A 27,057-nucleotide genomic window follows, 5' to 3' on the forward strand; every position below is an offset into this window, starting at 1 on the left:
CAAAATCTGACAGTGGTTATTAACTTAATCCTTTCACTTGGAAGTTATTGCTTTATATCCACATTTAGCCTAATTCTCTGTGGTTTCTTCCCTCTATATTAGGTAGATCAGCTACCTCTCCCAGTCTTGAAGGAGTGGCTTTCTGTGGGACCCAGTAGTATGGTCTCCCTGGTCACCAGATCCAGGTCCTTCAGGAGTGTCCCCAGTCTGGGATGCATGCACCCTCTTGCAGCTAGGTCATGGATACCACAGGGACGCCAGCGTGCAGGGCTGGCCACCCACATGGCCGGCTGTAAGGCCCAACCTCAACTGTTGAAGGTGCTCTTGGGTGTGGGCCAGCCTGCAGGGCAGGAGCAACACCATCAAATTTTATTAATATTGACTTCTGATTTGGAATGGTATAGTAAGTATTTAATATCTTTTTCAAAGTTTTTAAAAAATTTACTTTTCTCTTAACCTAGCTTGAGTTGATTTTTCTAGCTTGCAACCAAAACACAACAGTTGAAAGCCGTGGAGCTACAAAACAGCAAGCAGCTTAATATTCATCAACTCAGTGCGAAGTGGAGAGGAGCAGGGAATTTAGCTGGGAAGGTAGGCAGGCACTAGATCATTGTGGTTCTGCTGTATATCCAGGTTCATCTCCTTACAAATGACAACCTCAAGTTATAAGAATAACTGAGTGTAAATCATCCTTCTTGCTGTACAGTTATCTGAGGATGAAGCCTCCAAAGCCTTATGTTTTATAGCACAAGAGAATGTTTTAAATACTTGATGCATTTTCAGCTAAAATTTTGAATCTGTTCTGGGCTTGGTGGTTGTAGGAGAATGTTTGTGCTAACTTGTTCTCAATAAATGCTTCCAACTGATCAGTATCAACTTCTAAATCTATAAACGCCTCCATCTTTTATTTGACATGACATCTAGAAGAAGATGACAACAAACTTAGCAAAGATGTTTAAAACATCTAGACACATACAGAATAAAAATATACCATCCAGCTTAGGCAAACCCCCAGGGAATAAGGAATAAGATCTTATTTCTATTTAAGTATGTTTCCCATAATCTCATGCCAACATTTCTAAATGAAAGATTTCCTCTCATCACTAAAAGATAACATTCTAAGTTGCACACTAAAGGTCTGTATACTCACATCTAGATTCCACGCAGTTATAAATAACCCCTCAGTTGTATCAGTTCAAAAATTACTTTATATCTTCAAAGAAGTAGGCAGGTTCAATTAACTATCAGAGTGATTTTTTAGCCTATTTTTATTGCAAAATACAACACGTTCAAAAGAGTTTATAGAAAAATACAAGTGTTACCACCATACATGTTAGGGAATAGAACATTGCTGGCAAATTACAAGCCCACCCTTGTATGCTTTCTGGAGTGTCACCTCCTCACACTCCCCTAGACATAACCATTATTCTGATTTTATAATAATCACTTCCTTGATTTTGTTATAGTTTTTTTTTTACCATATTTGTATGCATTCCTTTTTTCTGAACTTTATGTAAAGGGCTATGTACTAATAGTTTTCTTTTGTATCTTAAATCTTTTGCTAAACATTCCAATTACAAGGTTTATCCATATTTATATATACCCGTTATTTGTTGGTTTTTATTCCTGAGTAATATAATAGTCCAGTATAAGAATATAACATGTTTTTGTTGTTGTTCTATTTTTGCTAGGCAAAAAAATATAAACCCTCTTTAAGATCTAAGAGAAAATAAAACTTGGTGTGAATCTAATCATTTTACCCAAAGCTTTATTTGAAACTGTATTTTTATAAAACAGGAATCTCTCCAGAGCAATATTCCTCAATAGAACTTTCCATGATGATGGAAATGGTTCAAAAATCACTTTCTAGGTTTTCCTTTCCTTTTTCCCTTAGAAATTTTTTCTTTCAATGAGATCTTTTATAAAGTTATTCTGCCTTTGGAAATCAACTATATTTTATTACTTTCCACAAGTTAAAGGTGAAAGGCAGGATAGAATCTCTCATAGAAAAATTCGTTGAGGATATTGTTACACTTAATGCTTTTCATAGGAATTCTTAAAACAGCAAAGCATTTGCACCTCATATGAGAGGAATAACTACCAAGCACGCTCCCTGCATGCTTTGTCCCTGTTAGGCTGTCGCTACAGCTGTGCAACAGGTGCACAAGCGGTTTTTCCTTTTCAAAAGTAATTGCAAATAGGCTTTCTGTCTTCACTCACTCAGTAGGTGGTCTTGAGCCTTAAACGAAACAAGGAAGTGGGGGAACAGTCTCCTTGTTGCTGGATTCTGTAGAGATGACCACTTTCCAGAATTAGCAAAACTGATTGCCATTTTCTACTATTGCAGAATCGAAGCACACGATCTACTGCTTGGCAAAAGTAGGTGAACAAATGCTCAAAACTTGGAAAATATCTGTGTGATGTATTACTGAGAGCATTAATCAAACACTAGAGCAAGAAAACGTGACAAACTTAGTGGCAGTAAAATAAAAAGTGTTTGGTTACTTGCGAATGTTAAATTCCATGTTTACCTAAGGTACAAATAGAACAACAGGTTACTCTCTATTTTTGTTATGTAAGGAGGAATTAGGTAATCAATTTATAAAAACATTAAATAATAAATGATCACAGAAAATTTCCAAATTAGTTAATACTTTCTGTAAGTAAATACTTCCTTTCACCTGGTCCCTTCCTTGATTGAATTAGAAAAAACTAGGGGAAATGCCTGCTAACAGCCTGGCTTGGTTTAGTCGCTGAAACTAGGGGTGACTGGGTAAGTAACTGGCGGCTTCTACTAGAAAAAGGTGGTCAGGGGAAAATTTCTACAGAAAAAAAAAATGGTACATTTAGGAAAGGTAGAGGGGTTATAGTGTCAGATTACAAGGCAATTCATATATTAAAAGTTGGGAGTAATATAAAATTTACATCAATCACTTTGCTTATTAATAGCAGGCTATACAGAAAACACAATTGGGGAAATGGGTTACTGGCTAAAATGTGATTTCCAAAATGTTGTACCTCTACCAATTTGAGCAGCCAAGAATTTCCTGTAACCATAAAATAATGTTTCATCTTACCAGAAGAGATTTCATAAGCTTAATAGCATAAACGGAAATTTAAATTCAGAGCCAAAATTCTTTTGGTATGAAGATACAAAGTATGAAGAGAGTGAAAAATGAAGACTTTCAATTTATAGGAAAAGAGCCAGAATGTTTTATATTTAGGTATCTAGTGAGTCTTACATCCAAAGCTTCAATTCCACTGAAATATTTGGAAGCCATTCTCACTGAGCTGGCTGATTCCCTGTACAGAGAATGAATAGAATCATCTCAGCTCTGATTGACTGAGCACAGCAATTTCCAAAACAGGAAACTATCTGCCTGGGACATATCAACACCTGACCCAGCAATTCCCTTTTCTGAATGCATGTATTTATATTAAACTGGAAAACATTTCTTTACAAGCTAGAGAATCATGCTTTTGTTAATATTTCACAATTTATAGCATTAAATGAGAGCAAACAAAAGCTATAAAAAACGATTTCAACTTAATCTTTTTTTTCTCACCCTCAATGTTTATGAATAATCAAGAAAAATATTTATGGTACAATCTATCTTGGAATTTGTCACAAATAAACAGCCACAGGAATTCTGCATGTTTGTTTTTAAATATGTACCAATATTATGAACTGAAATAGATTGTATATTAGAATAGGTAATTCAGAACCTCCAAACCTCTGAGCATGAACAGGATTATTTTTTGGATTAAATTCTCCTTATTCCAAAACCAAAGAAAAACACTTTATAGAGTGTGGATGGATTTTATGAAGCAAACGTGCTCATCAAGCTGAAGATCTGAGGTAATAAACAATGAGGGTTGAACAGAACAATCTGTGGTTTATTTTTCTGTTTGTCTCCTCCATTTAAAAAATATACATTTAAAAAATAAAAAATAAATAAATAAAAAATACACACTTAACAATAACTGAGCTTATACTGGAAGGGAAAATATTTTTAATCATTGAAGAGGCCAATTCAAAATGCCTTTAAAATGATATGTAAGTCCTTATAGGTATAATATCTTCATAAGCTGTCTATATCATAGGATTAAATTTTGCTTTAATTCAAAATTTCCCTCAATAGTGTATTTAATACACACATACACCCCCCCAGGTAATCATTATATATATGTTATATAAATATTACATGTGACAGTTTTGACAGTTTTTCGCTATTCAAATCTCTTCTCCATCACTCTGATTAATATCATTCAACTATTAAAATATTAAATTCATAATTTTAGAGATTGCTTTATAAGGGATAATTTATTCTGGGCTTTGGCACAAACCCATATTATTAAAGTAAGTCACAAAACTATTTATTAATAAAAGGGCATATTTTCTCTTCCTTTCAGCCTTCATGAGGAAAGAAACGAACAAAAATCACTAAGTACTGAAGAATGTGAAGACATTTCCATTTATGTGCCAAGGGGAAATAATATTGAAATCTGAGCTGGATTACGTATTCTGCTAACAATCTGGTAAATTATACAAAATTAAGTTATCTAATAAAACTAAATTAAATTTGATAAGTATTAACTAGTTATTTCTAAGCAGAAAAACCCACACCATAAATATTCAGTGATTAAGTATTACAGACAAAATGCTATTGCTGCAGGAAAGCTAGGAGTGAGTGCAGTTGTTAACTAGGCTGACTTGCCATTCTTAAGTAGATCGCCTGGCTTCCCTTTTCTGCAGGTAAGGTCAGAAGGGAATTGTCTGTGGGTGTGCGGATGCATCGTATCGAAGTACAGGAAGGTGCTCCTGTCTCTAGGCAGATTCTCACTAAGGTACTGTTGAAACCCTGCAGAAGAATACATCAGTCAATGGAGGTGTTCTTTCAGTATCACAAAGAGCTGGTAATCTAGCTTGCTGGCTTCCACATCCAGATTTGCCATTGAGTTGCTCTGATAAATCAGCCCTCAGTTCAGCAGTCTAAAATAAAGGCAGCTTTGGTGCAGAAATGGTAGTAGGTTTTGTTTGTTTGGTTTTAGTCTTTATTGAAGTATAGGTGAATTACAATAGTATATTAGTTTCAGGTGTGAAGCAGTGATTTGATATTTTTATAACGTTTCATGCCACACAAAGTTATTACAATATTGATGACTATTTTCGCTGTGCTGTTCATTAATTCCAGTATGACTTACTCATTTTATAACTGGTTGTCTGTGCCTCTTTATCTCTTTCACTTATTTCACCCAAAGTAAATATACAGAAATCATTTTTATACAATAACAAACTATGAGAAAGAGAAATTTTTTAAAAATTCCACCTACAATTGCATCAAAAAGGTAAAAATATCTAGGAATAAATTTAACCAAGGAGGAGAAAGACCCATATTGTGAAAACTATAAAACATTTGATGAAAGAAATTGAAGATGACACAAATAAATGGAAAGATACCCTGTGTTCTTGTATTGGAAGAATTAATATTGCTAAAATGCCCACACTACCCAAAGCAATCTACAGATTCAGGGCAACTCTTATCAAAATACACACGGCATTTTTCACAGAACTAGAACAAACAATCCTAAAATTTGTAGTGGAACCACAAAAGATCCCGAATATCCAAAACAGTCTTGAGAAAGAAAAAGAAAGATGGAGGTATCATATTCCCTGACTTCAAACTATAGTACAAAGCTATGGTCATCAAAATGGTACAGTACTGGCACAAACACAGACCAATGGAAACGAATAGAGAGCTGAGAAATAACCCCACACACATATGGTCAATTAATTTATGACAAAGGTAGCAAGTTTAATTGATCTACTTAAGGAGCTCCAAAATCTCTGGCTATGTGACTAAGGAAGTACATAATTAAGGATTCTGGTCTTTCAGCATGGGAAAGCCCTAGGCTAAAAAAAACTCATCATAATGAACACAAGCCAGAAATGAAACAATTAAGTGTTACATACAGAAGTTTAAAAAGAAGATAAATTAGCCTAGGGAGAAATATTGACAAAATATGGTCACCTAATGATCAGCATTAGTTTTGGTCAACTGAAACGTGAGGCTCTATAAGTACCCAAAGATGTAGAAGTCAGGGATGACTTGTTGTTTAAAGGGCAGTAATATAAGTAGTACTATATATTCAGAACCTAACTATGTTTTAAGCATTATCTGAAGGCAGTTTATGCATATTAATTTATACACATACACCTTGAAAGGTAGAAATTGTTGTCTTCTAAACACATTAGCAAACTGTGGCACTGTGGCATTCCTTAATTTTCCCATGGTGACACAGCTATTAAGTGGCAGAGTCAGCATTTAAATCCAGATATATTCTCACTCTGAACCCTAGACTTGTCACTCTAGGTTACAGGAGATTGATATAATCTGGGTCTTCATACTACTGCAAGAGGAGGACTTGTTGGATAATCGTAATAAAGAAGACACAATTTATTCCTTGGATGCTTTATCCAGAGAGATGTTGTCCCTGAGGCTGAGTAATCAGATGCTGTTCATCAGTGAGAAGCCCGACAGAATGCCAAGAGAAAGAGAGTCATTTCAGGGGCTGAAGCAGTTAAGGGCACATTACCTTCATGAATTTCATGCCATGAGTGTCCCATGGAAGATATCAGACTCTGTATGAGCAATCTTAAGGATTTTAATGGCCAAAGCTGCACAGACTGCTTAAGGAAAATGAAATATAACTTCAACTTATATTTGCACTGCTGGTATAGTCACTGGAAAAGAATGGGGTTCTTAGTTTACCTGCACAATGAAACGGCTACCTGAGATGTTGTAAAAAACAAATGTAGATATTTACTACTGACCATATGTTTTTATGCCTAAGTCTTCCTTTAAAATATGGGTCCTAAGCTATGTTCCTCAAATCAGTAACTGACATTCGACTGAGTGACACTAATTTCACTTAGTTTAGTATTTTAAAAAAGTTAAATGTAACAAATTTTTACCAAATGACAGTATCTCTGAAAGAGAAACATTCTGATATTTTTGCATCTTTAAAAAACAGAATAGATACTATAGCATAAAAAACATAAATATGAAATTGAAAAGCGCTCTTTGTGTGAAAATAATTACTTGGAAAATCCATCCTTAGTTATATTACAGAAGGAACAGAAGTGATATAAATAAACTCACTTATTTTTACATTAAATAACTAGGAATCAGTGTCATGAAAAGAAAAGAACAGGAAGCCTAGGCTTTAGTTTCATTTCTTCCACCAACTAGATCCTGGATAAGTTTCAAAAACAAGAGGATTGGATTTGGTGATCTCAAATGTTTTGTGCAGCTCAGAGTCAATGTGTCTCAGTTTCCTAAGACCAAGATGAGTAACTTACAAAGTATTTTCTCAAGCAAGGGTAGAATCATTACCGCTTGAGTCACTGAAGTGTTCACTGGACAAGCTACTCATGGAGGTACCTCACGAGAAGATCCTTTCTTGGCTCAGTGTGAACAACATGATGTAATGTTTTAACAGGCCCCACCTTAGCCTGGTGGAATCGCTTTATCAGTTGAGTTCTGGGCTGACAGCTATACGAGGGCATTCAAAATGGACTGTATTTGAGATTTAAAGTTCTTTTATTATGTTGCATGGGGAATTTGGAAAAAATCAGAATTTTAATTGTATTGAGAAGTTAAAAGTATCACCATCTATCCCCACTTAGAGCATTTTAGTGTGTGGTGTGTAAAACACGCAGTTGTGCAGAAAAAAAGGTTTACTTGGCCAGGAATTCACAACCGATGACTGGGAAAGAAGTTCTAATGAACTTACAACTCATTATCATGATGTACTTACACAGTTACTTTTTTTAAGGAAATCTTCTTGAAACTTTTTCCAAGCAAATTGGAAAGATTGGCATTTAGCCATAATGGAAGAATCACCATGTGATAGTTTTCTATGTGGGTGGAAGAAATTGCTTTGCTACAAAGACAACTGGAATATTCCCTCAATGAAATAATAGGGTGAAATAAAATAAATAAACACATTTTGCTGGCACTCCCTCCTCTCTCTTCCTGATCATCTTCTCTTACTTTACCTGTGTTGCTTTTAAAACCAAGAAGTATACGCAAGGAAAAACAGATTATAGACATGCAAGTATCCTTGCTTGGCTTTTGCTGAAGTTTCAGTTTTCTCACTTTGAAGTTATAAGCCAATTTCCTTCACGTTAAAGATTTGGGAGTTTAATTTTTAGTTCAGAACTGTAGATCAGGCAATCAGCCTTTATGGTTCAATAGGCCAAGTGTATTGTTTCCTTCCTACACCTCCCAGTCCAAGAGATCAGGAAACATAAAGAATATTTATTCTTTACATTTCTTTTGGTAGATCATAAACATAGTTCAGTTCAACAAACATGTACCAAATGCTATGCTAGGTATGAAGCTTAAAAAATAATGATTATTGTGCCCATAGAGCTTCTAGTTAAATAGATATGTAATTGTAGTAGTAGTCATAATAATAATGCCTAACATTTATTGAGTGATTCCTATGGTGCCAAGTAGCAGTCAGTGTTTTAGGTGAATTATTGCATTCATCGTCCCCTATAGATTATTACTATCTCCATTTTACAGATGAGGAAATTGAATGCTAGGAGAAGTTTAGTAATTTGTCCAAGGTCACACTTGAAATGAGTGACAAAACTGCATTCAGAATTTGGTCTGTGGATTCTGGAACCTCATCCCCTTAATCAGTAGCTTAAACCCCTGGGAGTGTATCTATTAAGAAAGGGAAGAGAAGCAGAGACAGTTCACAGAAGGACCTGGCAGTCATTTATCGCTCTGGAGATGTTGTCCTGTTAACACTATAGAAGAGGCAGTGAAAAAAAGATAAAGGTAGTCTGAATTCTAGGACTTCATACGGCATCCGAACAAGCTTTGATCAGATAATAATATATTCTTTTCCGTCACTTTATTCTCTAATTTAGATATTTACAGAGCTCAAGGTGAAATGCTAGGAGTTGAACAGGGAAGACCATGGCCCCATCCTCATAGATCTGAATATTCTGGGAATTCACACAAAATCCAGAAACTGAATTTTCAGGAATTTGTAAAAACAAAACCAAAATGAAAACAAACCAACAAAACACTGCAAATATTCAAGCATAATAACTCTTACTGCTATCTTTAGAATATATATATATTTTAAAATTTTTTTTTTTTTTTTTTTTGCTGAGGAAGGTAATTAGGTTTATTTATTTATTTAAACAGAGGTGCTGGAGATTGAACTCAGGACCTCGTGCATGCTAAGCATGCCCTCTACCACTTAGCTACCCCTTCCCCACCTAGAATATATTTTTAATTGGAGGGTTTGAGCCCTTTGCAGAAAAGAGTCAGAGAATGTGTCTACATAGCAAAATTAAAAGGTGAATTGAGGTAGATCTCAATATACCTTAACAGTTTTTATAACATTTATAAATAATATGTAATTAAGGAAGACACGTTGGAATTTAACCAAAGAATAAATATTTTTTAAAATTTCTAGAGATGATAATTTTTTAAAATCCTGTCTGCTACAAGATTTTCAAGGTATATTCACACTATACTTAAAGGAATCTATTTTATGGGAAAAGCTTGACAGTGAGAAATTATATTTTTTGAGATGAGACACTAACAGGTCTGGTAATTCAAGGAAAGATACTGAGAATTAAGAACCAAACACAAAGATAGAAAAGGCTTATGAAATTTTTTTTATTATTGTTTGCCGCAGGAAAGATAGAGTTTTCATTTTTATGATAACTCCATGTTAATGAGGGTTTCGTAAAGATTAGAGTCGAAAATTCAAATTTAACTATAGTTGTGAATTTCACTAAAGCAGTCCTTAATATTTTGTTTGTATACAACTTACTTTTTTTTTTATTACATCCATAACCATGACTAACAGATGATATTGCACACAGACCACCTTGGGATGTGTAAAAGAATGTATCTTCTTTTAAAATCGATAAATAACAAAGTATAGTTATAAGGCTGATTTTTCTGAAATGACCTTATCAGACATAAACATTCCAATACTCCTTCTCTTTCACGTGATTGTTGTATATCATCAAGCTCGACCGTTTGATCTATTGAGGCCACTGCTACAAATAATTTTAGAAATGCTCAATTGAATACAGCCTTCAAATTCAGAATTGCATTAGAAAAATGTACTATTTGTCAAACTTCACCCTTTGAAACTGGGCTTAATTTTTGGAGTAAAGCTAAAATCAATGAGCCAAGTCTTCTAAACAAGATGGATTACTTGTAATGCAAAATGAGCTGCTGCATCTTCAAAATAAAGAGACTAATTCTGATATGAGGCTCTGGAAAGTGGAGCAGTGATGGTAGGTGAGGCATGTTGCAACAACGATTTGCTTGGTTAACAATGTTTAGTGGTTGATCAGCTAGATTACCAACTGAGGGTAGAAGACATCTGAGTAGCGTATTCATGGTGAACTCAGCAGAACAAACAGAATACACAGTTGAGCTTTTATTTGAGGATATAATACTCACTTGGGTGGAGCAATCATTGCTTGTCTGGGCTGGACTAACCAAAATGACGAGTTTTATAGTGGGACAAAGAGCAATGAGAAGTTTCTGGGATTTTGGTGGTAAAGAGGAAGCTTCTGCGTATTTTTTTTTCATTTGCAAATATTTAGTTTATGTCAAGATTTGATTATTGGGCAAACTATTTATATGCACTAAACTTTCTCTTTTTTTCCAGTTTTTTTTTTATTGAGTTATAATCAGTTTACAATGTTGTGTCAATTTCTGGTGTACAGCACAATGCTTCAGTCATACATGAACATACATGTATTTGTTTTCATCTTCTTTTTCACCATAAGTTACTATAAAATATTGAATATAGTTCCCTGTGCTATACAGTATAAACTTGTTTATCTATTTTATATATACCAGTCAATATCTGCAAATCTTGGTCTCCCAGTTTAATCCCTTCCCACCTCCCTCCCCTCTGGCAACCACAAGTCCATATTCTATGTCTGTGAGTCTGTTTCTGTTTTATAAATAAGTTCACTTGTCTTTTTTTTTGTTTTTTAGATTCCACATGTGAGTGATATCATATGGTATTTTTCTTTTTTTTTCTGGCTTACTTCACTTAGAATGACATTCTCCACAGACATCCATGTTGCAGTAAATGGCATTATTTTATCTTTTTATGGCTGAGTAGTATTCCATTGTATAAATATACCACAACTTCTTTATCCAGTCATCTGTCAATGTACATTTAGGTTGTGTCCATGTCTTGGCTATTGTAAATAGTGCTGCTATGAATATTGGGGTGCAGGTGTCTTTCTGAATTAAGGTTCCTTCTGGATATATGCCCAGAAGTGGGATTGCTGGATCACATGGTAACTCTATTTTTAGTTTTTTGAGGAATCTCCACACTGTTTTCCATAATGGCTGCACCAAACTACATTCCCACCAACAGTGGAGGAGGGTTCCCTTTTCTCCACACCCTCTCCAGCATTTATCATTTGTGGACTTTTGAATGATGGCCATTCTGACTGGTGTGAGGTGATACCTCATTGTAGTTTTGATTTGCCCTTCTCTGATAATTAGTGATATTGAGCATTTTTTCATGTGTCTATTGACCATTTGTATGTCTTCATTGGAGAATTGCTTGTTTAGGTCTTCTGCCCATTTTTGGATTCAGTTGTTTTTTACGTATTAAGCCATATGAGCTGTTTATATATCCTGGAAATCAAACCTTTGTCAGTTTCATCTTTTGCAACTATTTTCTCCCATTCCATAGGTTGTCATTTTGTTTAAAAAAGCAGGATCAAAATAAAACCCATGGACACATCCACACATCCTGTATGTTCAGTAAAATGTGCTGCAACTTACTTCATAAAGCTTACTTGTATGAAGAGCAGCTTTTCCTTAACTAATATTTGTGTCTGAAGAAAGTGCCACTCATTTAATCCTTTTGTTGAGTAAATATTTATTGAGCATCTACTTTGTGTCCCTGCACCATAGTAGACATGGGACACAAAGGAATGAACAAGACACATGGTCCATGCCTTGTGGGAAGTTGCAGTCAACTGAGTAGAGTTTTCACCAAATGGTAAAGAAAAAACAGAATACATCAAGAAGACATGGATTTGATAGAGAACAAGGATTATGGATGTGATCGAGGTGGAAGTTTGAACGAGGAAGCTTAAACTGTTATGATGACAGAGAAACTCTGAAAAGGGCAGGGGGATCTCAGGTACAGAGATGGTAAATAGTGTGCCTTAGAAACATAGATATCAAACTCTTCTTTGATTTTAATTTGATTTTAATTGGAAGCCACACTATTCTGTTATCAGTTAATAGAAATAGTGAAAAACTGTTTTTGGAAACATTATTTTAGAAAAATCCATTTGTATATAGCACTTGACACCATTAGTATTTTGATTTTGTACATTCACTAAATATTTTTCAACCAAACACTCAAATATTTCCAAAATCTTAATGACATAAAAAGAATCTGCAGATAATTTGATAGCTTTTCTGGTGCTCAGACACTGATGTGTGGAATGAATTGAAGAGAGGACAGGCTGGAGTCCAAGTTACTATTTGGGAAGAAAATGTAATAGTTTTGACAATTGCTTTTCTTTCATTTATGTCTTACAGATATATAATTTCTGTCTTTATATTTTACTGTTAGATAACCAAAATCTGTAAACACTTCAAAAATTTTACTGAAGTTCTATATTCTTTAAAAAAAATCTAACTTATCTTTGTGGACTACTTCTAGTACGTTATTTTCTATAGTTTACAGTGTATGAGATATTAGTTACAGTGACTTTTGGGCCCTGTCAATAATATTCTGAGGAAAGACCAGCATTGCCTTTCTTCCCTTCTTCCCTCCCTCCTTCTTTTTTGTCTTCTTTTTCCTAATGGTTTATAACTCATAGAATAAAATAAATACCTACAAGTCCATACTGAGGTAAATAATGGAAGAAATAAATAAACAGAGGAGAAAAGACAGCTATCCCTTATGGTAGAATTCCATTTAATAAACAGAGAAGGAATGATGGAAACAGAAAATCACTCTTAGGCAAACATCCCAGTAATATTTATTGGATGCACAAAATCACTCATTGGCAGATGCTAGAATTGGTGGATATAAGAAAAACAGTGATCATACAGTCAGCACATCTTCCCATAAAATATTTACTCATTACAAGGACAAAATAATAAATTTCAGTAAAGAATCACAACAGACATCACCTCAATCTCATGGTCAAAGTTAATCACTATCGCTATGGGCTGAATTATGTCTCGTGCCCAAATTCATATACCCAATGTGATTGTATTTGGAGATAAAGTTTTTACTGAAGTATTAAGATTAAATGAGGTAACCATAAGTTTGTTCTCTATGTCTGTTTCTGTTTTGTAGATCAGTTTATTCGTGTCCTTTTTTTCAGTTTCCACATATAAGCAATATCATACAGCATTTTTCTTTCTCTTTTTGGCTTGGTTCACTTAGAATGACGATCTCCAGGTCCACCCAAGTCGCTGCAAATGGAATTATTTTATTGTTTTTTATGGCTGAGTGATAAAACAAATTGGCATCATATACCTCCTGACATGATGCACTGGAAAGGACACAGCATCATTTCTCTGGTTTTCTTGCCAAACATGCATAACCTCAGTCAAATCCTGAGAAAGCAGCCGATGGACCTAACTGAGGGGCATTCTGCAAAGTAAATGGTGAGTGCTCGTCGAGAGTGTCAGAATCTCGAAATACAAAGGAATAACCACAGATTGGAGAAGACTAAGAGGGCATCACGGCTAAATGCAATGTGGAATCCTGGATTGGATTCCTGGAACAGGACAAGGACATTGTATGAAGTCATGTTGATGTTCTGGTTTGATAAAATGGTATATTTATATAAGTTGTTATATTAGGGGAGCTGAGTGTACTGGAACTGTTTGTTCTATTTTTGCAACTCTTGTAAGCCTAAAATTATTTCAAAATAAAAAATTAAATATAAATGAATGCACTCACATACTCTTATGCGTGTGTGTGTTTATCTCCTGAACTTGACCACTTCTTGCTACCTTTATTGGTACCAGTCAGGTCATCTCCTGCTTAAATTACAGCATTGGCCACCTAAACATTTCCCATATCTCATTCCTAGCTTCTGTCAGTTAATTTTGAACCCACTGGTCAAAGTGACTGCATTAAAACCTAGTCAGCTCTGTCATTTCTTAGCTCAATATGATCCAATGGCATCCTATCTCACTCAGCAATTTCAGTGGCATACAAGGTCAACCTTTCATGATAATCTGATGGCATTTAGCCCTTTCTTCTTTGTACTACCTCCATAACCCACCTCTCTAATCTCATTTCCCACTCTTTTCTTCCTGGTTTACTTTGCTGCAGCCATATTGGCCACTTTGTTGTTCCTTAAACAAAGTCAGACATTTTTTCATCTAAAGGTCTTTGCATTTACTGTTCCCTCTACTGGGGATGCTGTTCCTCTAGGTTCTTCATGTCTCATTCCTTCACTTCTTTCAGGCCTTTACTCAATGTCATTTTCTTATTAAGTCTCTGATTATTTTCCTTAAAATACAAAACCTTCCCATCACCGGAGTATTCTGTATACACCTTCTCTTTTTCTACAGCACTAATCATTAGACGTGTATTACATTTTACTTACATTGCATATTGTCTTTCTCTCTCTTAAAAATGCAAGCTGAAGAGAGCAAAAGTTTTACCCATTTTGTTTTCTGATCTATATCTCCAGTGCCTAAAATGGTGTTGTAAGACACTCAAAACATAGTTACTGAATAAATGCTTGCATGAATGGGGAGTAATCACCATATAGATTGAATTTAAGCAGTGGGATAAAGTATAAAAAGGAAAGGAGAAAGGACTTTGGACCAAGACTTGAGAGTTTCAAACTTGGGAAAGAAATGCCTGCAGAGAAGTCCAAAATACAGTCACCTGAATTAATGATCTGAAAGCAGACAGCAGCTCAGGAAAAAAGAGCACAGTCAACTCTTAATTGCTATTTGGAATTCAAGAGCCGTAAGGAAGGACTTTTAGTCATCTATGAACATTTCTAAGTATCAAATGACATGCAATGTGTTTGAAGATGTAACTATGGTGAGCTTACACTCCAGTGGGGAAGACATTTTTAAACAGATGAATTCAAAGAAAATTAATAACCTTAATTATGCCTATGTATAATGTGAATATATAAAAAGATTCTTGGTCTAATCTAAGTGTGAAGGCATAAAGAAAAGAGTCTAGGAACACTTTCAAGATGGGGTAGAATTTTGGCAAAGAAATATCGGGTAGAATGTAGATAGAATGATGAAAGTAGTTTTAAATATGTCATTTAAGCACTGAAACATTTATTGAATCGATGTAATGATTTACAAGTAGAGATAAAATTTAGTTCAAACTCTTTTTTTTTATCTTCATTATAAACTCCTCAAAGGAGTAAATTGCCCTCTTGACTTCCTATCAACAATTCTTAGTTCCCTGGACACCTAGCTTTCCTTTCCTCTGTCCAACTAAAACTACTTCCTATGGTTACAGTTAGCTGTGTTGATCTGATAGATGCATTGATTCTTCCTCGGTCCTCATGCCCTTTGGTTCCTCCAGTGCATTGATGCTTGTGTCCTACCCACCCTTTGACATTATCTGTACCTTTATTTTTGTCACATTGCTTCAACCCAAGATCTCTTTCTACTGCTCACTTTCTGTTTGCTCTTTCTTCTATCGGATATGTTCTCCCTTCCTTCCACCCAATTTGTTTGTTTCAGTTAGTGACACTATACTCTCAGTTGCCTATGGTGAAAGAAAAATTCCAATTTTAAGGCAAGATGAAAAAAATTTAAACATAAACCTTTTCTTTGTGCTTTTCCTTCCTCCCTCCCATCTAGTGTGTCTTGTGCATCTGTATTCTGTGTTAACCAGACCTCCCCAATGGCAGAAATACACTTGACCATAAAGATCAGTTTTCCTTCTGGTGCCAGGCATGTAACTCCTTAGAAGATAACATTCTTTCTCAATCCCGTAAGGGGTCAGGATGATGCATCTCTTGCTTTGAACATGCAGACATCTTTAATGAATTTTCTGTAAATGCCAATACATAATTTCCCTTAAAGATAGTAATTGGTGCAGAACAGGCTGGTCAGACAACCTGAGGAAATGCTGGGCTCACCTTACGGAAGTTCTTAGCTTAAACACTTACTTTTTATCTTATTAATGTTACCTGCTATGTTACTTGTATTCTGTCTGTTTTGCAAGATTAATATTTCTTGCATTACCAAATTTGTGGCTGAGCTTCCAGTAAAATTAATGATGATTAGGGGACTTGAAAAGATTGATCAATACATAGTTTTATAAGATCAGGGATTGTAATAGTGTAATAGTGTAACTCTAGATATGGGAAGAAGCAAAAGTGGGAACCATTTCCTGGACCATCACAGACAAGTAAGACAGGCGGTCCAGAGGCTTTTGGCCACTGTTAACAGGGCTTGGTCCAGGAATAGCACATTGAATGATCTATCAATGTAATCCTCACCTGACCTGGGAATGAGCATTCTTAGTGCCGTGGGACAAACTGGTCACAAAATGCCTCCCAAAACTTGGTTAAAATTAAGAGTGAAAGGTAGGGGATTATAAAATAAAGAATGTTGCCCACCATCCAGTTCTACAGGAATCAAGTGATTAGCCACTGCAGTTGCTGACCTCAGTACAACTGAAAGGAATTCAGGGCGAAGATCAAGATGAGATACTTTATGCTCTGGGAAAACCACTGATCTTCAGATAGTTAGATACTGTCAGGAAAACATTTTATGAATTTGCATCTCCCATACTTTAAAAAACACTAAAACCATTAACTAAGATGTATGCTCCTTGTGAATAGCAGGGACCTTCTACCAACATGTGTGCTTGATTGCAAGTAACCCTCTTCACCAAAATCACGTATATACTGGCCTCCCCCTTTACTTCTTTGGAACGGTTCTCAGAGATTGCTGGGAGGATGTCTCCTGGGTTATGGTCCTCATGTTGGTTTGAATAAAATTTTCCATTTCTTTCTTAGATTGACTATTGATGAATTTTTCATAGATACCTGTATTGAACAATTAAAAAAATACTATATAAATTCATAATCTCTGATTGGAGGGACCCTTTAAGACTCTTGAACTGGCGTGTCTCTCCTATTCTCCTGGCTGATGCCTGCATCTTTTTGGTGTTGTCTTCATCCAGTGGTTTTCCAGCCTATGCTTGAACATTTTCGATGACGGTGAGTTTAATATCTAATCCCCTTTTATTCTTTTCCCACATTGCTAAATCCTGTTAGTTCTTCCCTAAGGTTACTTTTCATTTTTAAGTCCTACTTCTCCATTTTCACCATAGTCTATTAAGATGCCTTGTTTAGGCCTTTACCATGTCATAATTACTTCAGTGTGATACAGTTGCCTGACTGAGTCTCCCCAATTCATCTCAGATTTGGCCCAGACTCACTATTCTTTTCAAGATTTTATTTTACTTTACATATTTTAAAATACTGCTTCAGTCTTATTAGTGTTACACTCACAAGATTTAAATGGCTTCCTATATTCTACTTTCATCAATCTAAACTCCTCTGCTTTCTAGACGTTACCCACCTTATTTCTCATTGATGTTGAAACACACCTTTTCTGTGGTGTGTGCATAAGCAAGTGTGTTTAGGTGCTGCCATTATCTTGTTCCTAATTTACTGCCCATCGACACCTTATTGTGTCCATCTCTCTATTTTTATCTTTATTGCCAACACAGGAAGTAAAAAGAAGCACTTTAAATACTCATTTTGGGCTAAAAAGAAAGCTTAACAACACTTTTCCCACCAGAAATGGTTTTTCCCTTTCACGCTTCTGCAAAAATTGAAGGGTGGCTTGGGATCATAAAATAAATGCAAATGTCACCAGTTTCTCCTGTCTGGAAGGCCTTTCTTGGTAGAAGTCTTGGTAGGGTCTATTGTGAAATAACTGATTTCTGATCAAATCAAGGAATAAGAACAGAGCTGTATACTGATCTAGGTAAAGCATCTTACAAATTTAACTTGGGTGTTTTCCCTTAAAAAGCACTGATTCTACCAAATGGGTACCTTTATAAGGAACACTGAGATGAATCTAAGCATATGATTATTACAAAAGCGGGTGAAATATTTGTCATATACTTAAAAATTGTCATTGACCTTAACTTCATATTTTTAATTGTAGTAGGTCTTCTGAAATATAATGAAGAAAAATCCAGAGCATCATTAACCTTTCAGTTTCAGGGTATCCAGAGCTATGAGGATTTGAAAAATACCCATGTGGAGGTAACAAGAAAAGAAAATGTTTAGAAAAGAGAAAAGAAATACGAAAATGAATATATGTATATTCATGCATGATTGAAGCATTATGCTATACACCAGAAATTGACACAACATTGTAAACTGACTCTACCTCAATAAAAACAAACAAACAAACAAACAAATAAATAAATAAAGATTTAGTACCTGCATGGAAAAAAAAAAGAGAGAGAAAATAAAGGCAGGAATTTCAATCAACAGATATGGGAAAAGAACAGTCTACTGATGAATAAATAAAAGAAGATGGGCTAGTAAAAGATGAAATGTTCTCAATTAAAAACACCCAATAAAATGTTAAAAATAAATAAATAAAAATACCTGATAAAATTATGTTTCAGTGGTTAAGTTCTGAAATATTCCAAAATGAAAAAACACAAAGAAGGAGGTTCTAATGACTGATTGACTACACCAGACTGCTTATCAAGTTCAGTCCTGCACAATAAAGAAAAAAACACACTCCTCTTGCAAACTTGGCTCAAGATGTTGGCTCAAGACCAGCATGACTTAATAGCTGTAATTTGCATTTGAATGCAATTAACTGGGCCAGTACTTTGGGGTAATCAAGCTGTGTGCAACACACATATGCTGCAAACTCAGTAAAGTCCAAGCACTGGAGAGAAGGGTCTTTATTCTTTGAATTTCCCTTAGATGTGGAACTCAAGTCCAAGACTTTAAATGCAATTTTAGACTTTACACTCTGATTTTAAGGGTGAACAACAAAATGTAACTTTCATTAAATTGTTTATTTTTCATAAAGAATTTAGTTACCTGTCATTTTTTTTTGTCTTAGGAGAATAATTTCACTGTTTCTGTAAAAGTGATTTATGTTATTTTTAAATTTTCAAGCATATGTGAAGAAAGAAAAACAGGAAAATTCCTCAAACCTTTATTTTCTCAGATAAAACTCTAACCAATATTTAAAATAAACATAAATGAGAAGCATGTATATAGTTAAAAGTTGCTTTTCTAGTAATGTTATGAGCCATTAAAAATAAATTTACAAGATGTTTAACTGCTTTTTATCATAAGGTAAAAACTACTACTATAAGTATTTAAGTTCTACCTTGTGTTACTTCTTTTTCTTTCTTTCTTTCTGTGGCAGGGAGAGGTAATTAGTCTTTTTAAAAATTTTGATAGAGGTACTGGGGGTTGAACCCAGGACATCATGCATGCTAAGCATGCACTCTGCCACTGAGCTACACCCTCCCCCTCACTTTGTGTTACTTTTCAGTTATATATTCTGCATATGCAAGCACTAGCAGCATAGGCTGAGATTTTCCAAGCCCAAAGAATAAAATGTGTAATAAAACTAACAGTGAAGAACAAAGAACCCAGAACAGGGAGTCAAGATGCCTGGATTCTTATTTAGCTTTTTACTGTGCAATACACATATATGTTGGGAAAGGGAGGGGACGGGTGCAGTGGTCATTTCTTATCTCAGAAACTGTTTCCTTATCTGTAAAATGAAAAGGGTGAACTAGAATTGTAAAATGCCTTCCATCTCCAAAATCAATGAAGCCTAGCTTACATTTGATGGGCACAGCTACTCTGGTTTCTTTCCTGATAGTCCGAATGCCACTTTCAATAGACACTATGGTCTGGAAATAGGCTCTCAGAGAACCATAACCAATAAGCAGCAGATGATCTACAGAGAAAACTTGTTCTGTGTTGAAACCAAAACACAGCATGCTCTTCTTCTGGTAGTCACTGATCTATACAAGTGAGCATTGGCTGCGATCTTGAGTTTTCTACAAATTCTGCCCTTTAGAAATTTATGATCTAGTTGAGGAGTTAAAAAGTAATCATTACAACAACAACAAAGACATAAATGAACTACAAGGAGATGTGGCAGAAAAAAGAAATCACATATCTGGTCCAGAGGAAGAGTGAAATCAGGAAAAGTTTGAAGAAAGAGGTAATTTTTGAGTTGACCCTGAAATATAGATGAGATTTCAATAGTTAGAGGTTGCTGGGAAGGCTCTGTTTCCTCGTGCGTAAAACGGAAGTAATAACTGTATCCACTTCCTAGAGTCATTGAAAGAGTCAAGTGAAATAATGCATGTGAGTCCCTTAGCACATTGCACTGACATGGTGGACAAGCCCTTTAAATGCCTTCCACCGTTCCTAACAGGGAAAATGCATTCAACAACATGGACTGCTGAAGGAAAATTGGTATTTCTGGTTATGGTATGAAGGATTAGTTTCCTAAAGTGTTTTTTTTTTTTTTAAGATTTCTGAGGACATATTTGTCTAGGCATGCTCTTTCAAAGCCATTTGTCCATGGAATTGTAATCAGAACTTTTTCTTTTACTCTTTCTGCTAGCAGCAAAAAGGAAGAGGCAAATAACTTTAAATGACTGAATGGAATGTGGAAACCAGAAAAACACAGGGTAGATAGCCCAGAGGGCAAAAAGCAAACAAACAAACAAAGAAACATACAAACTAGGTGATAGTTGCCCTTATGCACATTGTAGCTTCTTTTTGGATGCTTGCTTAGGATGTGCTAGAATGTATCTTTCTTCCAAACATACCTTGTGTAGGTGCAGCTAAAGCATCAGTATCTGCTTTTTAAAACACTTCATGTTTACAAATATATATATATATTATGAGTTAGTGCTGTGATTAACATATGATTAACAAAGCTCTCCATCTCCAAAACAACTCCATAAGGCAGAAAATAACATTACTTACATATAAGAAGCGTCTTGCCCAAAGTCACATAGTCATTCAGTTGATGTTTAATGACCCACACGTACTGTGTCAGAAACTGTTGTAGGAACTACAGATACATCAGTAAATGAAACAGAAAAGATCCCTGTCATCTTGCAACTCATTTTCAAGTGGGGGCGGGGCAGACAATAAATGAAAAATAAACAAAAAACAAGAAAATATCAGCTAGTGATAAGGGCTCTGAAGATATAAAATAGTCCTGTGATAGGGAGGAACTGGGGGTACAGTGCTGGTTTCATGGGTGAACGATCAGTGCAGTCACACCTTTGTTTAATGTGCTGCTACCACTGTCTTGAAATTCTTAATAATTTTACCTTTGGATATGCATTTTGTAAAGGAGGTCTGCTATGACACTGGAGCATTTGGGTAAGCAGAGGACATATGGGCAAGAGCCACATCCTCCATTACTTGGCACACCATTCTCATAGAGCTATTGTGAGTCCCTGTGAGCACAGAATTCTGATTGACCCGCGATGTGTGGGAGCTGAGTGAGATTCAAAGCCAGTACGTGGTAGACATGTTATGCCTACAACTGACTACGCAGGGATGCTGAAGCCGTGGGAGGCCATGTTTCCCTCAAATCAGAACTTGCTTCAAATGCAAAAGAAGCTAATGGTATTTTAAGAAACACAATGATCAAATAACCCTATCTTATTAAGTATTACTTCCTTGTAGCTACCAAAAGCTGCCTCTGAAGAAGATTTACATAAAGGAAAGGCAAGCATAAGAAAGACAGTTCCTCTCCCTTTCAGTTCTTCCTCACTCATCTGTAAGCCAAAGGTGAGGAAGTGCTCGTAGAATGTAGGTAGATCAAGAAATGGATTAAAAACAGCTGAGTTAGTTTTGCATAATGTTTCCAGTTTGGTTAAGAATTCAGTTCGCATGTATGTATGAACTACACAACAGAAATTGTATAATTTATAATCCCATATATGAGTTCAGTGCTTTTCCAGTCATCCTCGAAGCTGGCATTGAACAATAGAAAGATGAATGATGCAATTATGCCAATAATTAAACAGTTCAATTTTTCTTTATGGAAAATGAGATTAAATAGCAAGTAAAAAAACACCATGACAAGTTGAGTGGGAAAGCTCAGAAGAAAGGAAAAAGTTTTATATTTTAATATCTTTAACGACATTGTTATATTGCTTTTCTAACAAGACATCTGCATTTTCACTTTGCACTGGGCCATGCAAATCATGAGAGCTAAAGTGCTACTTTAGATTGAATTATCAGGAGAAATCTCTCTGAGATGTCATTTAAACTGATATCTAATAGACCGAAAGGAGCCAACAACCATGGGATGATCCAGAGAAAGAACATTCCAGGTACAGGGACTAGCTAGTGCAAACATCCTCAGGCAAGAATGAACTTTATGTTTTCAAGAACAAAAAGAGGGCAAGTTTCACCAAAGTAGTGGTTAAGACTTGGAGTGGCAAAAGATAAGGTTAGAGTTTGGAAAGTTTCAGGCAGAGGAATACCATAAATGACTTATGCTTCAAAAGGTCGCTCCTCCACAGTGTGGAGGCAAGAGTGGATTCAGGGGGATCATCCAGAATGGCATAGATCTGAAGAATTCCTCACCCTTCCAGATGGAATTCATCATTCTCTTGTCATAATTTCTATTACTGTACTTATGGATTTTCAAATGTATCGCCTTGAACTAGGTGGTAAGACAATGACGGTCTTAATTCTCTCCGAATCATTGGTGTCCAGCATTATTTGTATATTGCAATGACTTATCAAGTATTTATTGAGTGAATATTAGGATAGGATTTAAACCACTCTTACACTAAAAGCTCTGTCCTCGGTTTTCTTCAACTTAAGTTAATTAATTAGATGAGCCATAAGGAAAAGGGTTATAGCAGCCATGAGAAATCTGTAGTAAATATAATATATACAATTGATTTATAAATGTTGAAATTTGGGCGAATAATACTCAGTTATCAATATGAATTTGAATGTTTACATTACCTCTTCCTGAATCCATGTACAACATGCTGTTATGGGTGCTAATGTTTTGGCCAGAAGTTCCAGACTGATGGCTTGGGACTGAAGTTGGCCTGAGACCAATTTTGATTGGTTTGCGTGGTAGGTTGGTTTACACGGAATGTAAATATGGTGCTGAATTAGTTACTGATGTTTAAAACTAAGGAATTTTCACATAAAAGTCTAACTTTTGTCTATCTCTTGAGAAGTAACACACATACAGCAAACAAACAAAGAGCTTGGCAGCTTTGGGTCTGCATTCCAGCAGGCCAGGGCCGAGCAGGGCCACCGCCTTTGCAAGAGGCCTGTGTTCCTCTCTATTTTATCACTGTCCTCACCTTGCCTGCTTCACTCACTTAAGTTACCTGCCTGGCTCCTGGTGGCATGTGTGTTTATGACAGCTCCTAGTGACACAGAACATGCACTGGTGCTATTTTAAAGTATAATTAAAAAACATGTCTGAAGTTATATGTATTTCTCTTTAGTCTTCTTGTTAAGTGTGCTTGGCTTTACTTGCCTTCCTTGTTGCTTTTATCAACCCAAGAAGCAAGGTGGTCAATCCAGATCCACCCAGAGGTGGGCCTGCCAGGGTGGGAGGAAATAGTATTCTGATTTGTTGATAGACAAACACTGAGGGGAGAGGAGGCTCTCCAGAGGGCAGCCATGGGAGAGCTTCGCCACTAATTTGATCTGAAGAAAATAGTACCCATCTTTGCCCTCTTTACCTCCCAGTTATGTGTCTGTTAAGGCTCAGGAATATTGAGGTTAACGGGAGGAATAAATTTAAAACTACTTAAGATCATTAAACACTTCTCGTTTGTCTCAATGTGTGCTGCCTCCTCCAACCAACACTGCCGTGTCTCTGCTGACAAGGATGATCAGGTGTGCAGATTTGGGGCAGTGTCTTTATTTGGATAGTGCCATTTAATGGATTATACTGTTTTGTACGAACCTGCATGTTTATTTAGAGAAACGTATGGGGCAGCCAACAAAAGATCCTCTGTGGCAAAGCTAATAAAGGCTGTTCCCACAGAGCTGTCTCAAGGCTCGGGAAGCACAATAACCACCAGCAGGAACCACAGTGGGTCAATGTTGACAGAATCCCGGCTTGGGAGGCGCTTTCTGAAGGCCAGTTGAGAGGGACTTACTTACTCTATAGCAGATCTTGGTGCTTATTCAGTTCTTGGGACTCTTGGCAGTACCAGGGCGCAGTTCATTTACCAGTGTGCAAATGATTGAACAGAAAGGCATTCAAGAATCTCGAGTCGATCATTTCCATATCCCACACGGGCTGGTAGATGGGCGCCGGGCTGCAGAAAAGCCCAGCTGCTCAGAGACTGTGGCCAAGCTGGGGAGCCGGTTTAGTATGAATGACTGGCTCCTGGGAAGCAGGGCGTTCAGAGGGGGCCTGGGGAAGAGGGTCAAAGTCCAGGCTGGAGAGAGGACAATGAGCTTTGGGTGGAAACAAAGGCGAGCCAGGGCAGCAGCTGGCTGGCTGCTGGCGCTGCGCTGGTGGATCAAGCTTTGCATTTAGAAAAAGACAGGCTGCAGGAGGGCGATCTCACAGAGGCGCACGGCTCGTCGCCCGCGGGCGTGGGCAGCTCGCGGCCAGCATCCCTCCCCCGCGGGCCCCAGGGCCGGCAGCGCCTGGCAGTGCCCGCCGAGCACGGGGCGGGGCGCAGGCCGGGCAGCGCGGCGGCCGCTGACGCAGTGCGGGGCCGGCCGCGAGCGGGCAGAGCCCGGGCGGGCGTGGAGCGTGTGTCCCGGCCGCCGGCAGGCCGCGTCCCCAGCGGAGGGGGCAGGGCGCCCTCAGCGGCCCGAGGGGAGGCCGCCGCAGCCGCCGCGCTCGTCCCCGCCCCAGCCCAGGGGGCTGAGCCGGGAGAAGGGGCGGGCGCCCGCGAGCGGTGAATCACCTCCTCCTCCCCCTCCCGCTCCTGCCTCAGCGCCGCCGCCACCTTTCCATTCAGCCGCCCAACATGGCTGGAGCGCGGCGGAGGTGAGCCGGCCGCCCCCTGCTGCTCCAGCCTCCCGCGCCCGAGCGCCGGCGGCGCCTCAGCTGTGCGCTGCGGAGGCCCAGGGGCCCGGCCGTGGCTCGCCGCCGGCATGTGGGGCGCCCCGGACGAGAGCTCGGTGCGGGTGGCTGTCAGGTGAGGGCCGACGCGGCGCCGGCGGGCGGGCTGCGGGCTGCGGGCTGCGGGGACCTGAGGGGCGGCCCGGCGGGGGCCCGGTGGCGGGGAGCCGAGACCGCGGGCGCCGCCGGCCCGGGTGCTCGCGGGGAGAGCCCGCGCCCTCACGCCCCGGGCGTTTGTCTGCAGGTGGCCGGCGGCCGCGCGGCGCCCGGTCCCGGGGGCGCCCTGACTCCCCCGCGGGAGGAACCGTCGCCGCCCGCCCCCGCTGGGTCGCGCACCCGCGGGACAGTTGCCTCGGGTTTGGCCGCCTCGGGCGACGGCCTGTCCGGCTTTGCCCGGAGGAGCTGCCTCTCCTGGGCTGTGGTGTTTTTTCCACACATTTGAAGAGTGACTGTCTTACGTGTGCTTGCAACTCCGGTCTCCGGAGGCGGGAGACAAAGCCTCAGCACGGCGCTTGCAGAGGCCGGGGGTCTGATGTCTGCGCATAGACGTCTGTCTGGTGACCCACCGTGGACCAGATGGCACCAGCGTGCGGGCATCGCAGACATTTCTAGAGTTGGAAGAGACATTATATTTAAGGGAAAATTCAATGGTACTAGGTCCGTAAAAGGAAGAGAACTTGAGGGGAAGGGTTAATTGGGTGACTGGATGAAACATCCTAAGGTTAAAGCAGGGTGGTTACAATAGAAAATTACATATTCCGGGGTGTGAGTCTCGAAATACTAGATACATCAAAATTGTAATTCGGTCAAGGAGAGATACACGACTGTTGGATGTAATTTGGATGGTTTTGATGCATATCAAGGAGCAGAGCTCTGACAGTTGCACATGGAAAATTGCAACATCATCCCTGAAATATTAATGAAGCATTCATGGTAGGATAAGTGCGTCGCTTTTACAGCTCCGATGGTCTGCTCTGAATTTGCTTCTCGTTATGTATACGTTCAGGATTATAAAAAGAATCTGACCTCTGAGAAATTATTTTTTTAAAATTCTCCACCCTTGTGGTCTTTCTGAGAAGTGATTTTTAAAAATCTTATCCCGTCAGCATTTCTATAGTTAATTTAGTGACAAATGTTGGTGAGGTGTAGAAATGATAGTTTTATATATACTTTGTATCTTTAATCAATCTAAAGAATAAAATGAATTTTGAAGGTTTTTTTTCATTCCCTTTACAGATGACCACCTATGGAGGTGACATTTTTATGACTGTTTAGAATCGCCTGTTATAAAGCTTGAAGTTTCAGTTTGGCCTTCTTGGTCAAAGGCTGTTTATCCAATTGTTGGATTAGTTTGCTTCTCCTATTTACTGCTACTACCTCTCTTCTGGTCTTTTAATACTTATTAGTGACTGTACCGTGGCAGAAGAAAGGGAAGGAAAAAGAGAGGAAACCCAGTAAGAGGCAGTTTTGTTAGTTAGCAGATCTAGTCAAAGACAGTGTAAGAAGGAGCAGAAAACAGTAATGAAAACAGAAAATTTGGCTGTGAGAGAAACTGTTGTTAGAGAGTTAATATTTTTATCTGTTAATTCTCTAGAATATCACAGGGCAACTTTTTTGGCCATGCTATTAAATCTGATGCTGCTTACAGTTAAGGTGAGCAGAGTCATGGATAACCTTAAAGTAATGTTGACAGGTAAATAACTTACATTTGGTTTTGGTATGCATGTTATTTATTTTTTTTTAAAGGTAATATGTGTGGGTCTGATTGTTCGGGAAAGGCTTTATAAAAAACGTAAAGTGAGCCACATTGTTAAGACCTATTTTTTCTCCCATTAAATACGTTGTCTGAGTAGATTCACTCTAAACTTAATTTGCATAGGATAAAAATATCTTACATAGC

At 37.8% G+C, this 27,057-nt stretch overlaps 1 protein-coding gene across 5 annotated transcripts in view; it reads left to right on the plus strand.

Moving 5' to 3' along the window:
• Nucleotides 1–24,814: 24,814 nt before the first annotated feature.
• The window catches only part of KIF21A (kinesin family member 21A), a 138,606-nt gene continuing 136,363 nt past the window's right edge, over nt 24,815–27,057 (plus strand). For 4 of the 5 annotated variants that reach the window (XM_072972994.1, XM_072972996.1, XM_072972995.1 and 1 more), the window contains exon 1: nt 24,818–25,233. In XM_072972994.1, the coding sequence (XP_072829095.1) occupies nt 25,190–25,233 (44 nt within the window). In that variant the 5' untranslated portion in view covers nt 24,818–25,189. Of the gene's footprint in view, nt 25,234–27,057 lie in introns of all 5 variants that reach the window. The other variant, XM_072972999.1, reaches the window with a different exon arrangement.

Source organism: Vicugna pacos, chromosome 12 (assembly GCF_048564905.1).
Source record: "Vicugna pacos chromosome 12, VicPac4, whole genome shotgun sequence".
NCBI lineage: Eukaryota > Metazoa > Chordata > Mammalia > Artiodactyla > Camelidae > Vicugna > Vicugna pacos.